At 39.7% G+C, this 22,087-nt stretch overlaps 1 protein-coding gene and 1 pseudogene across 1 annotated transcript; both read left to right on the top strand.

Moving 5' to 3' along the window:
* The first annotated feature begins 4,405 nt into the window (after window positions 1-4,405).
* LOC146542379 (zinc finger protein 474-like) lies at window positions 4,406-4,956 on the top strand (annotated as a pseudogene).
* Window positions 4,957-12,866: 7,910 nt separating this feature from the next.
* Window positions 12,867-16,538, top strand: ZNF475 (zinc finger protein 475). Its single transcript, XM_085214110.1, is given in 3 exon segments — window positions 12,867-13,013; window positions 13,015-13,057; window positions 16,387-16,538. Coding segments are annotated over 3 exon segments (342 nt in total).
* The last annotated feature ends 5,549 nt before the right edge of the window (window positions 16,539-22,087 follow it).

Below are 22,087 nucleotides of genomic sequence, written 5' to 3'. Positions count from 1 at the left end.
CCAAATCAATTTATTGTTGAGGTATTTAAAAATCTCTATTTATCTACTCCTTGACTTTCTGTGTTATGTTAAGCAGATTACTTCATCTCTGTCCATCTCCACCCTTTGTCCTCTTAGTCTTGCTCTCCACTGTTTTTTTATATAGTCTAGTCCAGACTGAGAAAGCGGTATCTCTGGGTACTCTCACAGGACAATGCTATTTCTTGTTTTTTCTCTTTTAAAGCCATTTGTGATGTTTTTAATTTCTGTAGCAGTAAATTCAGGTATTAAAAATGAAATAAATTTTCTTTTCGAATAGTTGTAAATTAAATCCAAATGCCATAAATCACCTTTAATAAGATGATTTACTTTTAACAACAAATGAGAAATTGCAAACAGAAGGTTTACGATGTCAAACACTGAGGTAGGAACAGGCAGCGTGACTAGACAAGATCAAGCACAGTTGTGTAGGCCAACAAAGAAAAAACTGCCCCAAAGTGAAGTGTATTTTTGATAGAGTGTTACACATTCAGAAACTCTTGAATCCAAGATTCTGGATTATCCATTATCATTGGTTTGTTCTTTTATCACACTGGCAGGCTGATCAACAGCTGGACTTCCACTAGGCCATAATACTTGGATGCCACCATTTTGGGGTCATGTGTTTCCTCCTTAATGTGACTCATCTCTGACTTGTCATACACTTCCTCAGGCAGAGCAGCCCACACAGATGTTCTCATAACCCTGACCTAAATGTGTAAGTACTCTGCAGTTACAGATGACCTCTCCAAAGAAAATCCTGGATGTAAGCCACTGCCACCTCAAGCAAATAAATCCTATAAATCCTTTTCAGAGCTTTACGAAGCACTGTTTTAAAAATAGTAAAGGAATCAGTTTTTCCCAGTATTTATATTGCTTGCTTATGATCCCCCTTCCTGAAAACACAAAAACATGAAAGTTTGGCTCTGCATTTACAGGGAGTCAAGCATATCCAGGGGATTATTTCTTTGAAATGTATGAACTTGAAAGCTCCATGTCCTTTGTTTTTAGTTCTGTGTATCTGGTGCAATGCTTTATCTTTTTTGCATCTGTACTGGGAGAGGGGAACAGTGACAGTAAGCCAGCTGTATAGTTTAAATGGAGTTTACAGTCTGATACAACTGCAAGTGGAGAAGCCATATCAACCACATTTGCAAACTATACATGAGCGGGTTCCCCCTGTTATCACACCTGTTTCTATATTTTGTCCACCGAATAAGCACGTTTATGTTCTGGCAGCAGGAGGCTACATACAATATGTTCTTGCACAAGGTTAACTCTACTTTTCATCTGGGAGGTCTCAATGTGGAATTCTAGTTAAGTCAAAAGCAGTAGTGTTGAGGATTCATTGGAAACAGCCAATTTAATCCCCTAGCTAGCACAAGTATGTTTTGTTCAGTCAAAGAATCCAGGCTTATAAAACGACCTTATAATGGGTTTTGAGGAATTGTTTACATGAAAGAATCAAGAGAGATGAAAAACAGAGTGGGTTACTCTTCAGGAACAGGCTGCGTACAGGAAATAGGAAACGTATGTGTCAACTTTGCTTCCAAGTTCCAACACTGATGTGAAAGAAGACATAAAGAAGGCCATTTCAGGGAAAAAGTTTCCATTTACCCGTGTAAGTTAAATCACACATGACAGCTAAGAAAAGGCAGCATTGCGAAAGACTGGATAATAGTGCTATTACTGTGATTTCTGATTAGGAGAAGCTTAAGAACAGGAAGCACAAGAAGAAAAGAGATGTATTGAACTATCTGCACTCTTATCACTCTGAGTGAAGCTCTCAGCCTGATTTTGAACTAGCTGTTGCATTTCAGTTACTTTTAAGTAAATTCAACTCATCCCTTACTTGAAAACACTGTCATTTCAGTTCATGAGGTATTTTGTTAGATATTGTACTCAGTGGAACTGCAGAGGAGATTAATGTTTTCCAAATAGTATATGTAATGATCAACTGCACCTTCCCACTTTCTTAAATAATGCTACAGTATTTTTAGAAAGAAAAAGTAACCCAGTTATGTGTTTTGAAAAGGAAATTTAAATCCCAATTCTGTTTTACTTCCACATCTTTATTACTGAGCTTGAAAAAAGATCATCTGAGCTGCTTCCATGCCTTTTCATTTTTCATTCATTCACACTGAATTTATAGCAATTTTCCAAATAATAATGGTCAACTTGACAGGAATAAATGTAGACCAAATGGTGTAATCCCCACAAGGAAGCATAATTTCGTTATGAAGTATTTACAATAGCAAGCTTGAAAATCCAACAATAGGGTATATTGTTAATAGGATCTTTATAGCATCTTTTATTAACTGATTCATTGTTAATAGTAATAGAGAAAGTTCTTCACTTGGCAGTTAAACAAATGCCTATTGTTCCTTTAAGAATCCTCTCAGGTAGAAGAAAATAGAATTCTGAGATAAATCAATAAATAGAACACGTAGTTGTGAGTGTAGTCTTGCAAAGTTCTGAAGTTCCCAGGAATGTAGCTGAACTTTCTGATGCTGCTTTCCTGTGACCCGCCAATAACCCTTATCTCCCCTGCCTTTGTGACCCATTAATGTCTCCCTGTCTCTCCATTGCCTTCATCCTCCTAAACAGCTTGGCTAATTTCCAACTTGGATTCATGCACAGGCCACCCTCCTTGGAAACACTCCCAGCCTTTGAAAAGCCTTTAATAGCCTCTGCTAGTTTGCAAATCCAAACTTCATATACCTCGACCACTCACCTAACTGAACAACATGAGCTATCTGGTTGAAAGTGGCAAAATTTTGCAGCAGTAATTTATGGTATGAAGTGATTCTGTAAAGTTAAGATCAGAAAAGTAGACCTTCTGAGACTGGGGAGGTTTAGGTTAGATATTAGGAGGAGGTTTTTTACTTGGAGAGTGGTGACACACTGGAACAGGTTGCCCAAGGAAGTTGTAGATGCCCCATCCCTAGAGGTATTCATGGCCAGGCTGGATGTGGCTCTGGGTAGCCTGGTATGGTGGATAACAAGAACTGCTCCTGGCCAAGCAGCATAAGGCTGTAGCTATGTCTCTGTCACTACCCTCACCTTACCCATGCCTAACAATGTGTGGCCTGGTACTCATGTCGGGGGCCTGAGCTATGACCAGATGTTGTCAAGGAAATGTGGAAGTGTTGCCTTTGGCAAAAGCGTGGAGGCCATAAAACTGCGTGATGACTAACCTAGAACAATCCTTCAAGTTTTTAGGAATTGAAAACGAGGTTCTTAAGGAACAAATGGAAGCTTCTCTATTTTTCTGCAAGTTTTTCATATCCACGGTTATGTCTTGGTTTGCATACCTTGTAACAGTTCATCCCACCCACCATGGCAAACCACATGTAAAAGGAGTATAAAGTCAGGATGCTGGAGGACAGCTTTCACAGTTCCTTTCAGCCTGAGACCTCCAGCTTGCAAGCCCTCCTTCCCTTGGACCCCATCCCACAAAGGAAATGTTGACAAGACAGGTCATATCACCTTTCCTGCCCTAGTTTACCTTCCCTGGAATTTGTATAACCTTACCCAACCTAATGTACCCCACCTACTCTAATTTACTTCCCCCCCAACCCTGGAATACTGATTAGTCATAGGCTAATACTGTTTGCTTAGAATACACGTGATTATAGATCATATGCACAGCAGTTTGCTTAGAGTGCATTTAATAGATTGTCTTGTGCTCCTGATCTATGAAAGCAAGGGGATTCTTAAGTGAAACTGAGAGATGCAATCCCAGACCATTATGCCTTGACCCTATCCTTGCTCACACAATATGCAACAATCACCTGTTTCTTCTGTTATAGAAAGAATTGACAGTGGTGACCTTGGCAGTAATCTGTCCATGCAATCACTTATTTGTGACTGAAGTTAGTCCGGCAGTTATTTTGTATTCTTGCAATAGGACAATAACCCTTATATTAACATGCTCACAATCTGAATTCTGTTTTCTGATCATAGAGACATAGAATAATACAATTATACAATCACAGAATGGCCTGGGTTGGAAGAGAACTTAAAGCCCACCAAGTTCCAACCCCCACACTGTGTGCTGGTTGTCCTCCCACCAGATCATGCTGCCCAGGACCCCTTCCATCCTCTCCTTGGGCATCTTCAGGGATGAATGACCCACAACTGCTCAGAGCAACCTTTTTCTGTGTCTCACCACCCTCTGATCAAAGAAGGATCATACCCAAAAATGATCTCTATGAGAAATGAATTTTAAAGTTCATTTAGAACTTCGGACAGAGTTGTCTGTGTATAGTGACAGGTAGTGAAGTGAAGAACTGAAATATGTTTAGCTGTCATTTTGAGACTAAACAAACATCCAGCTCCCTCTCATATGACATATTCTTTACCTCCTACCAGTGTTGTACTCTTCATGGAAATAAATGTCAAGAAAAAAAATCTGAACAAAATTAGTAACACTCTGCTAAGTGCTGGAGATGCCCCTGCTGGTGTCTACCATTTTGCTTTTAGAGCAGATTGTACCTTCTAATATATCAGATCTTCCCCTAATTTTGCCAGTAGTAGTACATCTTGAAGCTGGACCACAGGCACTGCAATAGTATCATAGCAGGCAATGTCTTGAATGCTACTGAATTAACCAATCATACCACCAAGAAGTCCTTTTTTCAAGATATGCTACATCTGTGTCAGAGAATTTGGATCACAGACTATTTCTATACATGAACCCCAGTGCCTAGAGAAGTGGATATTGCAAATAATCAAGACATCTCAATACCAAGACGTTCAAAAGACCAGAGCCCAGGAGACCTGAGGTCCTTCCTGGTGGTTCCTTTAGTTTTACAGTTGAAAATAAGGCAACTTTGTCACAGTGCTGAAGCCCAGCTTCTGCCCTGTGGGAACAGTGGCTGGACTTTCCTCCCAGACTTGTCTTATTCCGCACCTGGGGAGCTACCAGTGTTGTGAGGTTGCCAAGTTCTAACCCCAGTAAATACGGTAAAGGTCTAAGCTCTGGGTGCTGCTAAGAAAGAGAAGATCCATCTAAGACCTGGCGATGAAAGAGAGGGGCTGCACCATTAAGCAAGGTAAATCGCTAAACACAAGCTGTTTGAAAGCATGTGGGTGCATCTTGATGCTTCAGGAGAGATTTTATAACCAGTTTATTTCAGAGGAATCTCTTGTCTCTGTGCAAATGTTTCTCTGCTGAATAGCTACTAACAAAAAAGGGGAATATTGTTTGAATTAAGAAAATTACTTATTCCTATTTCTTTTAATTTTTCTGTTGAAAGAGAATACTCTCTGCTCCTCTGGGAATTATGTTCCTGAAGGAGACCTTCATGTGCTGTGCTGCAGCTTATTAGAAGACTCTGTTCAGCAGCTTAGGCAAGCTTTGAATGTTACATGCTTTAGCAGATATTAGGTCATTGTATATATTTAATGCGGAATACAATGCCTCATTATCCTGTAAGCAATACAGTGAATTTCATTTTTTACCATTATTCTTAACTTTGGCTTGGAACACTGGTTTACAGAGGACTGCATGTTCAAAGGCAGCAACTCAGAGTGTAACAACAAAATAAAGAAGACCGCACATTTATTTCCACTGAATTTGATTCCAGAATCCAAACTTTTGGAAAGTGGCATGTTTTTTTTCTGCATTTGTTTCTGCACAAGCTGTCCTTTGGCCAGGAGTTTTTAAAAAAGACAGATGTCTAAGTGTAGTCCTGGTGTCTAAAATAGATGGCTGAATGCTTTTTTCCTCAGTGGGGCTTGGACTCCTGATAGCCTATATCACTTTTGAGAATGGGATTTAGCTGCATCATATACATAGTGCATATATCCTATGGAAAGTTCTTTTGAAGTTATTTTGAAAGTTGAACGTGAATTTTCATTGTTTAACATCATTTATTCATTTATTTAGCATCTAGCTGCGAAATAAAACTGAAGAAATTGAGATGATAGCAAGTATAATCACAAAGACAATGTGAGGGATTCTTATCTTACTTATTTAAGGCTGCTGATTGATAGATAATAGCACATGTCCACTCCTCATTCCTCTTGTCAGCCAGTTTTATATAACCCACACTGGGTGCAGTGTGCCACACAGGTTCATCTGCAGCTGTAGGAAAGGAGATGTTCTCATTGTGTGACAATGCATAGTACCATATGCTGAAGAACCAATCACCTTGCCCTAAAGGTGATTGTACAGTGAAAGGCATGAGTGTGAAGCAGAGTTCTGTCCATCAAACACAGTTTTGCATGTTTAAAAAAGGGAGTAGTGGTTGTACAAGGGAAAATGTCCATAGTTATAGCGGCATACAAAAACAAATTTCAGCGTGTGGTTTGGCACTGCGAATGACCCCATGAAACATTGCCCTCTTGCACAATGCATCTGCTCCCTGTGAGGATTCACCGTCACATCTGCTGACTTATTGAACAACAACATTATTACCACTTCTTACTTCTGTGAGTTCTGCAAAACCAGAATGAAATGCATTCCAGTCTGCTCTTCCTGGTGTGTGAACAGCAGTTTTCCTAATTTAGATCTAATCAGTTCATTTTTAAATTGCACTGTAAACTAACTAGGCTGCAGCTTGTAATTGATTGAAGGAATTCACTTTTAGCAACAACTTTCAAGAAGAGAAATGAGATTTTATCTCCTTGTGATCCTTTATATTATTATTATTTTTTGAGCTGTCCTTATCTACAGAAACACACTTTAAAAGCAGAGATGAGTATGGAAAGAATGAAAGAAACATCCTACGATGGCAGGTGGGAAAACTACTTCTAAGAAGAAGATAAAGAAAACCTCTTTTCCTTTGATCTTAGCTCCATGGATGAGGGTGTCCAACTCCAGTTGAAATTTTTCAGATGTCAATACAGCAAAGAACGTCAAAAAACACTATGCTCATGGAAGGACTAGAGATACACTATGAGCAGAGAAAAGATATGAGTCTCCTCTACAGTCTTCCTCGTTTTCCTGCAAATGGTTCTATACTGCTCACATTGCCAGCTATCTAGTTGCTTATTAATTCTGTTAAAGTATACTACCAGTGGAATGAGATGGCAATCTACTGTGGTCCTGATTGGAACTGCATCAGTTACTCCTGCTTAATGAATGTTTATAGCTTCCAACCCTGCTTTCCAGATTTTAATTCTTGCAGTGTTCTGGTCCCACATGAAAGAAGGACCTACAGGAAGTCTATGGAGAGACTTTGAAAGCTTTTCTGAGGAGAAAAACAAACATCTGGGGGAGTCCATATTTCATTTAAGAGACCTAGTCAAAGTGGCAGTGAATTATTTAAGCATCTATAAAAAGTCCTGATTTAATAAACATCAAAGGGAAGAAAAAATTAAAAACAAAAAAACAAACAAAATACACCCAACAAATATAAATATATTTAAGAGCTTTAATGCTACTGTCTTATCTCTGTGATGAAATGTAACCTGATAATAGCTGGATTTTCCTCTTTTTAAAAATAAAGAGCAGAGTGATTTGGTGGTAACACATGCAAGCAGTATCTTTACTTTCCAACCACAGGCATTTCTGTCTATGTGACATTATCCGGGAACTCTCTTTCCCTTAGCAAGTGCAGGATCAACCAAATCAACATGGCTACTGACAAATTCTTGTTCATTTTTGTGTTGGTCACTCAGCAGCCTCCTTAAGCATTCTCTTCCATTAACTATCCTCTGATTGAGAATGCATAAACATGTCTGAGTTTTTTATGTCTGACTGTGTAAAAGAAACAACAGTCCATGCCTAATTGAGTTTCAAGAATCACGTCGGCCAGAGATCCCATTTCTTGCATATAATCTGGACTCTGCTGTGACACTTTAGACAACTGAAGTGATGTCTGGAACTACTGAAACTCAGATTTGTGGTAGAACAAAATGTGTTCTCTTATTTTTTCATAGACCAAAATGTTTGCTACTGCCAGTGTGAGTATTAATGACTTCTGTGGGTATATGTTTTCCAGTATTTCAGACAACAAATGGTGATAATGTTGATCCTAAAATTCTAACAGATGTGTCACTCATATCTGGTGCTGCCATCTGCTGTCTTATTCTTATTGCATTGACTACCTAAAAATAAGTGTCCCTTCATATACAGCTTTTTAACACATTAGTCTTGAAAACCCGTGTAACAACAAAAAGTTGTTTTCTTATCTTCTCCTAACACAAAGTCATCTAGTCACCACGTCACATGAAAAATCACTCTGGTGCCATGTAATTTATAAGGAAGGTTGGATGTCACTGATAGACTTTGCCTCAGATCTGGCAATTTTAAGAATCTTCTCAGGCAAATATATTGCCAAACCCAGAAAGTAGATGAGAATGTCCAGAGAAGGATTTCTTTTTAATGAAAATTACTGCATATCATCATTGCTAGTGATCACAGTTCCTGCCTTATTGTCTTTACACCAATGCCATGTTCATTACGCTGATTAATTTTCGAAAGGTAGCATGTCAGGAGTGAAATGGGGTATTCTAATGATTCCCTTGGGACAAAAATTTACTAACCTGCATCCTCAGGTACAATTACCTTACCATTCAGGGTAAATTTAAAACTTAGCATATGACCAGTGCTGACATTTGTCTGCAGTTGTTACAGAGCAGAATGCACTCCCAAAGGCTGTGAAATGCTCTGCTGGATGATCTGAAGAGCTGCTCCTGAGTTGCCTATGCCCCTGGTGCACAGTGCCTCTTGCTTTTCAGAGAGAAGTCTGTGGAAAAGGCTGCTTTCATACAGGCTGTTGCTATGTGTTTACGCCAATCTTTTTCCTTGGACAATTCAAACCTGTGATGAAGACTCTGACTAGAATAGGAGGCCTCCTGTTCTCCCATTGAAGTATGTGGATAATTAAATAAGAAATGGGGGGTGGCTTATATTCCTGGATGACAAATATTTATGGAGACGAGTTTGGAAGTCAGTCCTATTGAGTGTGCTTAAGAAGAAATTAAAAGCTTTGTTCAGTAAGGGAGGTTTTGACCTCATATAACACCATAACAGCAGCCTGGGGCTAACCTCAAGTAATGTCAGGTCTATAGAAAACACACATCTTTGTAGTCTCTGAGTTAAATGACTTCATTCGTGGTAACACAGACATACTTAGCAGTCGTGAAACAGAAGGGAAAAATAACGTGGCACCAGAGGAAAGCGTAACTACACTGTTAGGTGTTTGTAAGTATTTTTATAATAACACATTGCCTCAGGAGCAGGCCTTTCCTGCTACCCTTTCTAAAAGGGAAAAACAATGCAGGGAGCAGACAGCCCAGCCAGAGTAGTTTGGGTTGGAAAACTGTGATGATTCTAAAAATAGCTTTGTTTCAAACAGCAGGCCTCCAGATGTGACATTTGGGATAGGCACACACAGAGAAAAAGAAATGAAGGATAAATGTGATCAGCTGTAACAGCTCCAAATAAGGCATATCATAGCTAGGATTCCACAGCCAAGCAATGAAAGAACAATTACTACAAAATGTAAACATATTCTTCTTCAGGTTTTCTTATATAGCTTACCATCTTTATATTTGCAGATAAAGATTTCTATATGTAACTAAACCTAGATTTGTTAAGGTTTTTGACTTCATCTCACACCAAATCCTTATCACTAAATTGGAGCAATATGGATTTACAGGTTGGTCCTTTTAGTGGATAAAGAATTGGTTAGATGACCATAGCCAGAGGACCTTATGTCCAGGTGGAGCTTGGTCATGAGTGGCGTCCTCCAGTCCTCTATTGTGGGACCAGTTCTCTTCAACATCCTAATCAACAATGTAGACAGGGATTGAGTGCACCGTCAGCAACTTTGCTGATGACACCATGCTGAGTGCTACAGTCAGTACAATAAAAGAAGGGACGTCATCCAGGGAGACTTGGATAGGCTCAGAAAGTGGGCTCATGGTAACATAATGAAGTTCAACAAGGCCAAGTGCAAAGTGCTGCACTTAGGTCAAAGCCATTTCAGATATGAGAACAGACTGGGAAAAGAAGTCCGTGAGAGCAGCCCTGCAGAGAAGGACTTGGGCTGCTGGTGCGCAGAAAGCTGGGCGTGAGCCAGCAGTGTATGCTTGCAGCCCAAATGGCCAGCTGTATCCTGATCTGCATCAACAGAGGGTGGCAGCAGGACAGAGAAGGGACTGTCCCCCTCTGATCTGCCCTGTGAGGTTCCATATGGAGCACTGCATTCAGGCCTGGGGACCCCGACACAAGAAGGATGTGGAACAGTTGGAGCAGGCCCAGAGGGGAGCCACAAAGATCAGAGGGCTGAGCACCTCTGCAATTGAAAAAGGCTGAAGAAAATGGATTTGTTCAGTCTGGAAAAGATAAGGCTCTCGGGAGACCTCATTGTGGCCTTCCAGTACTTGAGAGGATCTAGTAAGCAGGAGGGAAAACAATTTTTTAGGCAGTCTAATAGTGTCAGGACCAGGGGAAATGGATATAAAATAAAAGAAAGGAGATTTATGTTAGATATTAGGAGGAAATTTTGTACTCGGGGCATGATAAGGTGCTGGATGAAGTTGCCCAGATAAGCTGTGGATGCTCCATGCCTGGAGGCATTCAGGGTCAGGTTGGATGGGATCCTGGGCAGTCTGAGCTGGTGGAAGGCAACCCTGCTCATAGCGGCAGGGTTGAAAGTATGTGATCTTTAAGGTCCCCTCAAACCTAAGCAATTCTATGATTCTCTGAAATCTTTAATTCAATTTGAAGAGATGCATTTTTTTTTTATTATGATGCCTTATACAGTGGAAAGGACTCTCACAGTGCAGGCTAAGCAAGTTTGGTTTCCATTCTTGGACTAATACTCATTTTTACCATTCTGGAACTATGAAAATTATCCCTAGAAACTGAATGTAAATCAAATTGATCTTTCCCAGTTTGCATCCAGTAAATCATCTATTTTACCGAATAGCAGGAATGTAGCTAATGGAAACTAGAAAGGAAAATGTGTTCTTATACTTAGCATTCTTTGGAAAAATATTTTTTAAATGTTATAAGCATACTCATAACAAATATTCACACTGAAAAGAGCTCTCTTACCCCAAGAGCTTATTCCATAATGTCTTCATCTAAAGATCTCAGGAGCTTACAGTGAAGTATGCACTCTTTTCAGAAGACTCAATAGAGAGCCAGAGTCTTTTCTCCAAACAGAAGACCTGTTGTTGAAAATTGATAATGAAAAGTTAAATGGCATTCTTTAAACAACAGTTGAAAAGCAAGAGAAGGCAATGTATTTATATTAAATAATCTTCTTATCAAATATGTCTAAGGAAATTGCATTTGAAAGTTGTTTAGATGAAAATGTACTCAGAATGACAGCCTTTGAGTAAGTTATATTTCAAACCTTGCAGACAAAATCTGACTTTTCACAGCAGAAATACACTTTGTAGAGTAGTATTTCTTCATGTAATTGAGTTTACATGCGTGTTACAGGAAAGAAAGATGCAGATTATTCTCTAATGAGATTTTCAGACTGTAGCATAAACACAAGAAGAGCTGCCCAGAATTTCTTGAATACGCTGATGTGCTGACTGGGGGAGTCATAAATACTGGAATAGGTTATGCTTTGTCTTACACAGCAGCAGAGGAAAAAATGAAATCCCCACCTCCCTTGTTTGAGTAAGAAAGGCCTTCTTTGCTTGGTCTGGCACTGTCTCCCTCTGCCTTTAGCACAGGGTGTAGGTAATGCTCTTACTGGTATTATGCATTCAAAAGTAAAGGAAACTGTGACAATTTCAGGAACCTTTACTATGCCTCAACATGCTGCCTCTGCAACGTGCTCTTGATTCTTGCTGCTCCTTGTAAAGGGCTGGTGCTGACACCACGCCTAGAGCAGAATGTGCCTACAGACACAACTGACTCCATAATCTGCAGTGCCACAGTAATTATATATTTTTCAAGCTTCCAATGTGTATTTGTGGTGTTAGGGTTGAGGGATTTTTTTCTCACTGATATTTTTTTCCTGACAAACAAAAGGAGGTCTGCAGTGCAGAATCAGGGACTGGCTTGGAATCCAGCTCTGCCCTCTCTGAAGTCACCAGCGAACTAGCACTTAGGTCTTTGGGATAAACAAGCAAGAGATTCTTCTCCCAGTCCTGAAATATTCTGGATCGGTTTTAAACCCCCAAGGCCAAAAATGCCACCAGCTAGCTGATGAGCGGTAGTCATTCAGCATTATAGAGTCCTTTTTGAGCAGATACTCATACTGTCCAGGCTGGGCACAATGCATGCTGGGGTTTTTCTGCAACAGGACACACGTATCAGCAGTTCAGCTGAGCAACATCCTGATACTGCTTGCCATCTACTAGATTAGTAGATTAAAAATAGGCTCTGGTCTCCAAAACGATCAGCTTGCTGCAGCAACCTGAGCAAGCAGAGGGCTTGTTTCTGGAAAAGGGTCAGCATTTCCGTGACTGTGATTATATGAAGTAAAAAAAAACTAGACTTGGTACAGCTACGTATGAACTGGGGACACACATGAATTTTCAGCCCAGTATTTGCAGAAGGACCCCACCTGTTCCAAATGGACAGTTTACGGGGCCATACCCCATTCAAGACTGAATCCGAATACAATGAATCATAGAATCATAGAATCACAGAATGGCCTGGGTTGAAAAGGACCACAATCATTTGGTTTCAAACCCCCTGCAATGTGCAGGGTCGCCAACCACCAGACCAGGCTGCCCAGAGCCACATCCAGCCTGGCCTTGAATGCCTGCAGGGATGGGGCATCCACAATCTCAGATACATTCACTCTGAGTTCACGTGTATGAAACAGTTTTTTAACCTGCATGTTTATTTTCATTCAGAATTGTTCTGCTTCAAAATTACTGCTGAAAACAATGTTTATTCTTCCTTGTTTGCAGACAAGATGGTAAGATGGCCACCAATTGTGGTTTGTTACGTACATGGCTGTGAGTATGGAACAAAATCTGTATCAGTATCCATGAGCCACAATGCTGAAAAAAAATGGTATCAAGAGAATGACATGCTACTCAAGCACTTGGTAAAGATGTTGAAAAGGTCCTGAGTCCAGAAAGCCTGAAACCAGTTCCAGACAAGGTAAGGTACACATCAAACACAAATCCAGTGGAAGGAAGTGGGAGAAAACAAAAAAGAATTTTAAGCACATTCTTATCAATTAGCAAGTACTCCTTTCCCACATCTAGTCTGAAGGGAAGGCAGTCAACACAGCTTGTTTTAAGCTTTCTTTTAAGTATCCTATTCTTTCTTTTGTGCTGCATCCCAGCATGGTCCCTGTGTCAGTATGTTCCGAACCAGAATACAAATATGTTATCCTAGCGCTTCATCATTAATTTTTGAGTATTTTTAACGTTCAAAACATACATTTCAAAATGAGGAAAGTCATCTAAAAATAACGTGCATATTTGAAATGTACAGACATTAAAACAAAATACCCCTCAGGCAGCATTGGGATTGATATCTCAGTTGGTTTTACACCTATACTGTTAGTTTTAATACAGGCCCAGCACTAGCACTTACCCAGTGCTAGACCACAATTGATTTTGAAAATAAGAATTCTGTGGTGAAACAAGATATACGCTATGTTTTCAGAGTTTTGTTAAAATACATGTATAGGTGAAAAAGTAGTATTGTCTACAATGAGTATTCAAAGAATGGCCTTGGTCCTCTCTTATTTTCAGGCCTTAGGTGATTACTTTGTGGTATACTACAGTATAAACATAATGGGAAAAATTATTTGCAGTATAAGATGAGCTTTCATTTTGTGCTGATTATGTATGTTTGTGCATTGATTTCTGTTCTTTAAGATGCCTAGATCCCACTTCTTCAAATAAACGAAATAGACAGTCCCCAGCACCTGGTAGAGCTGGCTCCCACACATGTCCCAGAGGTGTTCACTGAGGTGCTCGCAGTGGAACCAAAAGGAAATATGAGCTGTGCTTTGCCTGGAAGTTGCTCCCCAGATTTCTCTATTCCCAGCTACAGTTATTTTATTTCAGCTGGATGCCTTCCCTGGACCTGCCAGCTGTTCTGAGATACTTTGTGCCAAGTTTCGACCACTTGCTCACAGGCAGTTAATTCACCCACTTTTTGTTCTCTGTAATTTCCCATAGTTTCCCTTAATGTCTGGAAAAATAGACAAATTCTACAGCTCATTGGGAAAAAGTCATACACTAGATCAGTTTACAGTAGGATGAAAAAATATGTCTCTAGAAGACACATACAGAAGAGAATGGGACCAGCGAGGACCCTGACCAGCTGAATAAAACAGCAATAATTGCAGATCACGTAGTATCAAATCAAGGCTTGGTTAACAGATGCCAAACAGTAGAGTTAAATCTGCAGTAAAAGATAGGTTTGAAAGACATTCTGATTGCATTTGTTCTTTTTGTTTTTAGGCTTTTTTTTTTTTTAATTACACACATTTTGTGTAGTAAAAAAAGATGGAGAAAATGAGAATTCCGTCTGAAGAGGAGGATGCAAAAAGACAACTCAGGTTATTTCGAATACGCTGTTCTTATTTTGATGGAGCAGAATCAGAAAGACAACCACTCTTTGAGAGAACAATCCAGCAGAAGGCTCCCAGATATGAATCAGAAGATTGTCTCATTTATGCAATGAGTCACATCAGGCGCCGCGCATCTCCCGCAAGGTGCTGTGTGCCCACATTTCCCCAGGGGGCTCTGATCTGCTTCCAGCATCTGTCCCTAAATGCCTGCTGATGCAAGTCTGATCCGTTCTGTAGTTTAAGCTAAAAATGTTCCCCCTGCGGTTGCCTCATGCTTCTGGCCTCGAGAAAGTAGTCTGTGTTGCTCTTTTTCCGTAAGACTTACTCTCAATCATCTGGTAAATGCTATAACTGACCTTCAGACCACATACACGTACCGCATGTCTCGCAGTTTCTCAACTTGAGGAGGAGGAGTTACCCTTGTTGTTGAATGGAACAGGCAGCGTTCAAAAAAATAATCTCAAAAATCTTAACTGCTTACATAAAACTTTTTATAACTTACATAAATTTTTTTTCTGAAAATTCAAGTGTCACGGGAAGACAACCGCTGCCCTGATTACATAGTGTTTTGTTTGTGGAACGCCTAACACATGCTTGCAAGGAGAATGTCGTCTCTTTCTCTCTCTCTTTTTTTATATTCAATAAACTTTCCAAAGTACAGAAAATACACATTAATTTCCTGCGAGCAAAGGGGATATTTGTCTCAGCCAAGAAAAGAAACACTATTTGGTTGCTCTTCTAACAAAAAGAACATTAGGAACAGGCATACTAAAAGATCTAAGGCTTATTGTGGTTATGTGAACCATTGGATTTGAATCATATTAAAACTGTATGAGCCTTTAATGAAGAGCTCTATCATGTGCCAATGACAGAAACCATGAAATATTTTTAAATGCACAAACCCTTTTCTTTTTAAAATGGTCTGCTGCTTACATATCAAAGACAAAAGCACTTTTTTCAGCCTTTTTCTGTATTGTCAGGTATATATACCTTTTGGAAAGGATGAAGAAAATACATCTTCAAATCAAGCCATGCAGATTTTTTCTTTCCAAGCTTCAAATGAAGACTTTTAAGAACTAAATTCAGGTACTGAGCAACCTACCTGGCCTTTTTGGAAATGCATTTGACACAGCACAAATGTGCAAAGCCATTTCTATGTGAAAGTGAACACGATATTTTTTATACTCAAATACATCTGGCGTGAGGATTTAAAGAATACTCCTGAGCTTTCAAAGCGGTTGCTCTTCCAGCAGTGGAAAGTAACTGAGGGGAAAACTGGATTAGTGTCTAGGTGAGAATAGATACATTACTGCTAAGAGCTCATTGGAAGCTGTGGCTTTAAGGAGCTGTAGGTTTTGTCTGTAGACTTTTAGACTCACCCGAGCTTTATTTCTGTTATTGGCAAAACTTGCATAGACTTCACAGGGAGAAAAATGGACTTCTTGTCCAGAGCAGTACAAAGAGCATATTCTGTGAAGTATAATGTGCTCCCTCCCATTCCCATAGTCAGACAACATATGCTTATTAAGCAGGACTTGAATAAAAGCCAAAAAGTGAAATTTGCTGATAATAGTATGCATGCAAAGATGTTAATAATTAGTTGAGAATGCATATCATAACACACAGCATGATGTTTTCTCTGTAGTCTCATACAACACAGAATGATTTAGTTTGAAGTTAATTTAATTCAACCCCTGGGACAAAAACAGGGTCTTTTTAATATATTTTTTACTCTCTTCTTTCTTTTCTTTCATTTCTTTCCTTTTCATTTGCAGAAGCAATATGGTTTGGTTAAACTGAAAGACTCAGTCAACAGGTATTTCCTGAAAATATTTTCCATAAAGAGTTGAATGTGGGTCTCCAGAATGAAAACTAATACTTTCTTTTCTTAATTTTCCAGCCAAAGGTTTCTATGATCTTGATTCTTTAAAATAGGCTGCCTGGATCAGAGCCCAGAACCAGCTAGTTCCATGTGATGTTTGTGGGCGTACTTTCCTTCCAGGCAGACTGATCATACACCCAAAGTGCTGTAAACTGAAACCTGCGGCATGAAGTGAATGGAGCATGCTTACATACACACACGCTCACACACACTTGTACATGTGTGTGTGTGCATGAATACACATGTGTGTGCTTTTCATATAAGTGGCAAGAGAAATTAAATCCAACTGGAAAGCCATGGGCATGAAAACTGCAGTGCATAGTCAAATCACATGGTCCAAAAGTCTCCAGAGTAAAAACAACAGCCTTTACTGCAGGGTAAAGTTCAAATATGCTGATATTTAGCCCAACAGTAGCAAATATTTTTGCCTCATTTCAGAATTTCATGTAGCACCACTTTGAAAACACAGTTTGAGAGGGATGACAAGAGAAAGCTTGAAAGCAATGCTAAGTATCATATTCTCTCTTCTGATCCTGATTTAGGAGATTTAGGTTGGATATTAGGAGGAAGGTTTTCACCCAGAGGGTGGTGAGGCACTGGAACAGGTTGCCCAAGGAGGTTGTGGATGCCCCATCCCTGCAGGCATTCAAGGCCAGGCTGGATGTGGCCCTGGGCAGCCTGGTCTGGTGGCTGGTGACCCTGCATATAGCAGGGGGTTGAAACTAGATGATCGTTCTAGTCCTTTTCAACCCAGTCCATTCTGTGATTCTATGATTCTATGATTCTATGGTCCTCTGCTTTGATGGGTCTGGGAGAACCCAAATGAAGAATTCTCCGTTTGTTTCTGATTCATTTTGCTGCTCTCATCTCCCTTGACCTAATGTAACATGCCCTGCAGTCCCACTCCTTTCACAGCCTTTCATATTTAGATATCTGTGTCTTTGAAAGAACTTGTGCCTGGTGTATATGCTTCCTAACTTATGTGTCATGTTTTGGTATTCAGCAAGGGACAGAAAGAAATGAGATTTTTCACTGCAGAGATTCCCAAGAGTATCTCAGAGGTACCTGTCTTGTGGTCTTGCTTTTCAGCAGGTCTGTGAGACAGGGAGAGATGGTTTAGTGTCTGTTTCCTTGTCAGCAGGTACATTTATCTACATGACTTGAGTGCAGTCACCTATTGCGTCGGAAACTGAGACTTCAAAAGACTTTTAGGAAATGAGTGTTTTGATGAGAAGAGGAATCTCAATGGAACCAAAGCCAAAGTAATGTTGGTCAGGAAAACAGTTTTTCTACAATGATTTGCCTTTCCTTCCATCAGTCTTTTCAGGTCAGAGTAAGGACCTTCAAATGAATTGGGCTAATGAGAGAATCCAAGTAGCATCTTTGTTGTTGTCGTTTGTGCTTTGTTTGTTGGGTTTAGGTTGTCTCCCTACCCCACCCCCCAATCCCCCCAATCCATCACCGGATACGAGATGGTTCATTGACTCCAAACAGAGCTTAAATCCACTCAGCACCCAATGTACCATTAGCCTTATGGTTCAGTACAGTGTATGAAGCTGCTGACTGTCACATATAGACATTCCCTTACAAAGGGATATATCTATGGGGAGGAAGCAGAGCCTGGCTGTTTTCAGAAAACACCTCAAAATAATCTCTTCTTGGAACACTTCTTGCCCAAGAATGATACCCAGTGTGATTTATGCTCTCTTTATTATGCAACCTGCCAAAAATGATATGTTAGAGGAGCATATCTTTGTCACAAGCCTAATAAAACATATTCTTCTGTCAAGTCTACACAAGTACAGTGTGTCTTATTATCTGCCCTCTGTGGCAAATGTAATCATAACAGAGTGTCAGTATGGGTGTGTGTTACAGAGGAAAGCACTAGCAGAGGTGTTTGATTGTGTCATTTTTAAAAATTCTATGTTACATAGCAGAATCAGTATCAAAACACATCAATGAGTAGATTAAACACATGAAGGAAGCAATACTAACTCTTAGCAAGGCACAGCAGAGAGCACTATTTATTGTTATTTGAGTTTGAAGTGTTTTATTAAATAGACAGTGAGGTTATTCAGAAGATATGACAAAATCCAGTACAAGCTGTTAAGCAGCAGAAGGGGCTTTCTGTATCTGATGTGTGCTTTCACCTTCAGACGTAAAACCCTGGAGATGTCTATTCTGCACTGTGTGAATTTTCCCAGAGTATTTGCATCTACTGTTGTATTTACACAGAGCAGTTTAGTGAATGTCCTCATACACACAAAATGAAATATATGTACCAGATTCTTTTCTTTTCTGAGACATCAAGCTCTGTGATTTCTGTTGTAAGTGAAATGAGGAGTGATACCATTGTTTAGTTATTAGAGGAACATTCCTGGCTCCAGCTCTGGTAGACTGTTCATTCAGACAGCATTCTTTGGTGGAAGTAATTTCCAAAACAATCAATGGCACATCAGAAGCCTTTCATCTTCAGAATGAGAATGGTATTGTTTTTCAGAAGTTAAAAGGTTCAATTTCTGCTTTACAGCACAAAGCTGTGTAAACTCTGCAGATCTGTCCCAGTGAGCGTCTCCAATGCGAGGAGAGTCACCAGTGGAGTAACCACTACTATCCTTCAACTTTTAGGTTGGGACCATGCATATGACCAGGGGGATAAACAGGGGCAATGGTTTGTGATTTGCATATGGGGAGCTTTGGCAGGCAATATAAATTGCAAGAATGTGGAATCTGTTGTAATTCATAACAGGTGCTGGCCCATTGATGAGTGGCTTGATAGTTGGAGGATTATAAGTGTAATGCAGTCTCACTTTTTTTCCCCTCTTCCATATCTCAGATCCCTCATTTTTCAGACATGATTCTTATTGGCCACATTTGCCTCACTGAGTCATAAGGCTTCATTACAGCTATTTCAAGAGCAGAAGCGGTTTTAAATGAAATAAACATCCTTTGTGTAGTGAGTAAAATCTTTAGTGTTAAATATTTATCCCAGCTTTTCAGAAGGATTGAGCTGACAGAGTCCTTGTACCATTCTGAAAGTTGGACTCAGGGTCCTGCTGACTTTAGTTCTGTCAGAACTTTACCCAGAACATTTCTTCCATATTTCATTTTAATTTTTCCTCCTATCTATTTTTCCTTTTCAGGATTATGATCCCAAAAAGAAATAAAATCTGCCTGACAAGAATGATTATAAACACTCACAAATTGCCATATTATAGAATCACAAAGTGGCTTCGATTGGAAAAGACCTTAAAGACTTATCGCATTCTAACCCCCATGCCATGGCCATGTTTGCCACTCACCACAGCCCATCCAACCTGGCTTTGAACACTTCCAGGAATGGTATACACCCACAGATCTCTGGGCAGCCTGTGCCAGGGCCTCACTGCCCTCTGAGTAAGAATTCCTTTCTAACATCTCACCTAAATCCTTCCTCTTTTAACTTAATGGCGTTCCTCCTTACTATTAGAATGTGAAAAAAGATTGTCTTCATACTTTTGATGTTGTGTATCTTGCCCAGAAATAGCCCTGCACAAGAGCTTTTATCTTAAGCTTGAAGTACAATTTCCATGTCATTCAACTTGGCAAAGTGAGAACTGCTTTTGTCTGTAAGTTATTGCAGCAGAGGTCTGAATTTAGCATGGTATCTGTGAAACAGGAAGCCTTACCACTCACAGATGCAAGACACTATTGCACTTTGAAGGCTGTTGGTGAGACAAGAGCGTGTACAAACTCAGCAGGAGGCAGCAGCTTTCACAGAGAACTCAGAGGTTCTGACACCCCCTTCTCTCATGGCATTCACATTACTGATGTAGTGATTTTCAAAATACACAAGGATACAGAAAGCACTGACAGTAGAGAGCATATCATCCACTTCAAATACTACAGAAGTACCATCATCACTCTCACTCCCAGGTTACTCTTTCATAAGCTTTTCTGATATGCTTACTGGTCTTGACCTTAGTTTATGCTGATGGTGATGGTGAATTCTGTGGCAAGATTTGTTCACTGGGTAAAGCACTGGCAATGTTTTTATGGTTTGCGCTTAGCAGAGTTTAAGTGTGATCTTACAAGCCTTGTTTGTTACTGCTTGGAATTTATCATTCAGATTATTTTTTTGCAGAAGAGGAACAGGAAATGAGCAACTGAGCTACTTTGCCTCCTTTGTTTCTATACTTCAGTAATTTGTCACTTAATCTTATCTCATCCAGTTGGCTCACAGTGATTCTCAGCTCAAACCCATGTTTTGTACTGGCACACTACATTTTAAGAGCTGAAAAATGTTTTCCTGTACTTCAAAAACAATGACATTCCATCTAGTTTGCTACAAATGTGCTGACAGCAGCTGAAACTGTTCCTGGGCAAAATGTACAGAAAGTCAGAACCTGAGTTGACAAGAAAAGTTCAGTGGCATTAAACAAATGAATGTCCTCTATTAGACTGCAAACATAATCTCTAATTGTTTTCATTCAATCTGTTGAATCTACTATTCACATTAAAGAAACAGACATTTTAGAAGAGCAGTCCTGAAGATCTTAGAAATTTAAATAAGGCTAGCTACAGACTTACTTCAAAAATGGGATATTAGTGAATGAAGCCGTAGCTGCAGATAAGGACTATATGTGAAGTGGTATAGTTTAGCAAATTGAGAATATTTCAGTCCTTTAATTACTATACAAATCTCACATATTGAAGAGTAGTAGGAAAAACTGCATAGCAGGCTTCCACAAGAAGGCTTCATACTGCCATTTTTTTAAAGACTTCAGTACTTATCAGACTGCATTCTGAGGAACAGAAAGCCTGTAAATGCAATGTCAGTTTCTATTTGAAGTGTAGCATAGAATGTGAATACTCTCAGATCTGTTAGGTCTCTCTAGATAAAATAGACATGAAAAATATGGCACTGTGTAGACAGGCATTCAGCTGTCCTATCCACTAGAAATGTGTAGGCTTACAATTTAGTGAAGGCTTTGTAAACATAAAATTTGATACTGCGCTCACTGAAGACAGTGGGTCACAGTCACAGTCACAGGCCAGGTGAGAATAGGATGAGCCCTGGAAAGCAAGGGGTTGATCAGATATTGATGTCTATGTCCCTAAACCAAATTATTCCCTGGAGGTTTCTGTGATGATATGAAACCCTTCGTGATTTTTTGTTTGCTTAACAACAGTATTGCACTACTGAGAATTATGTATATTTTTATTATCCAGTTGGGCTATATCTAGCTGTTTGGTACACAATGAAATCAAAGAAAGCTCTCATCTGAATCAGTGTTTTCTTCAGGGATCCTGCCTGCCCAGGTGGATAGTTTTGCTCCTTTCTCACTGGGATAGAGTGTACTGAATTCTGCATTTTTATTTTATATCAACCAAATTGGCTTCAACTGAGTTTGCTGTAACTGGAGACATGCCACACTTAATAAAACAGTAGGGTTGTGAAAGAAAGGGATCCAGTTGGTGTGCAGGCTGCACTAGGAAGCAGGAGTTACCAGCTTGGAAAACCCTCACAAAAGATGCCTGAGGAAGTTCTGCAGCCAGGAGTGACAGAAGGTGGGGATGTTTTTCAGTCTGGATATTCACTCATCAGTGCAAACAGTGTATTTGTTCCAATCCTATTAACTCCTGTCTGAGTCTCTAACCTGAGCTTCACTTTATCCTCTCCAAAAACTTTCATATACTTCTTCTGCTTCTCTTCCAGCTATTTTCTCTGGCCTCTACC

Source organism: Meleagris gallopavo, chromosome Z (genome assembly GCF_905368555.1).
Source record: "Meleagris gallopavo chromosome Z, MGAL_WU_HG_1.1, whole genome shotgun sequence".
Classification (NCBI taxonomy): domain Eukaryota; kingdom Metazoa; phylum Chordata; class Aves; order Galliformes; family Phasianidae; genus Meleagris; species Meleagris gallopavo.
The sequence above is the reverse complement of the archived record's forward strand: the minus strand, read 5'-3'. Positions and strand labels throughout refer to the sequence as shown.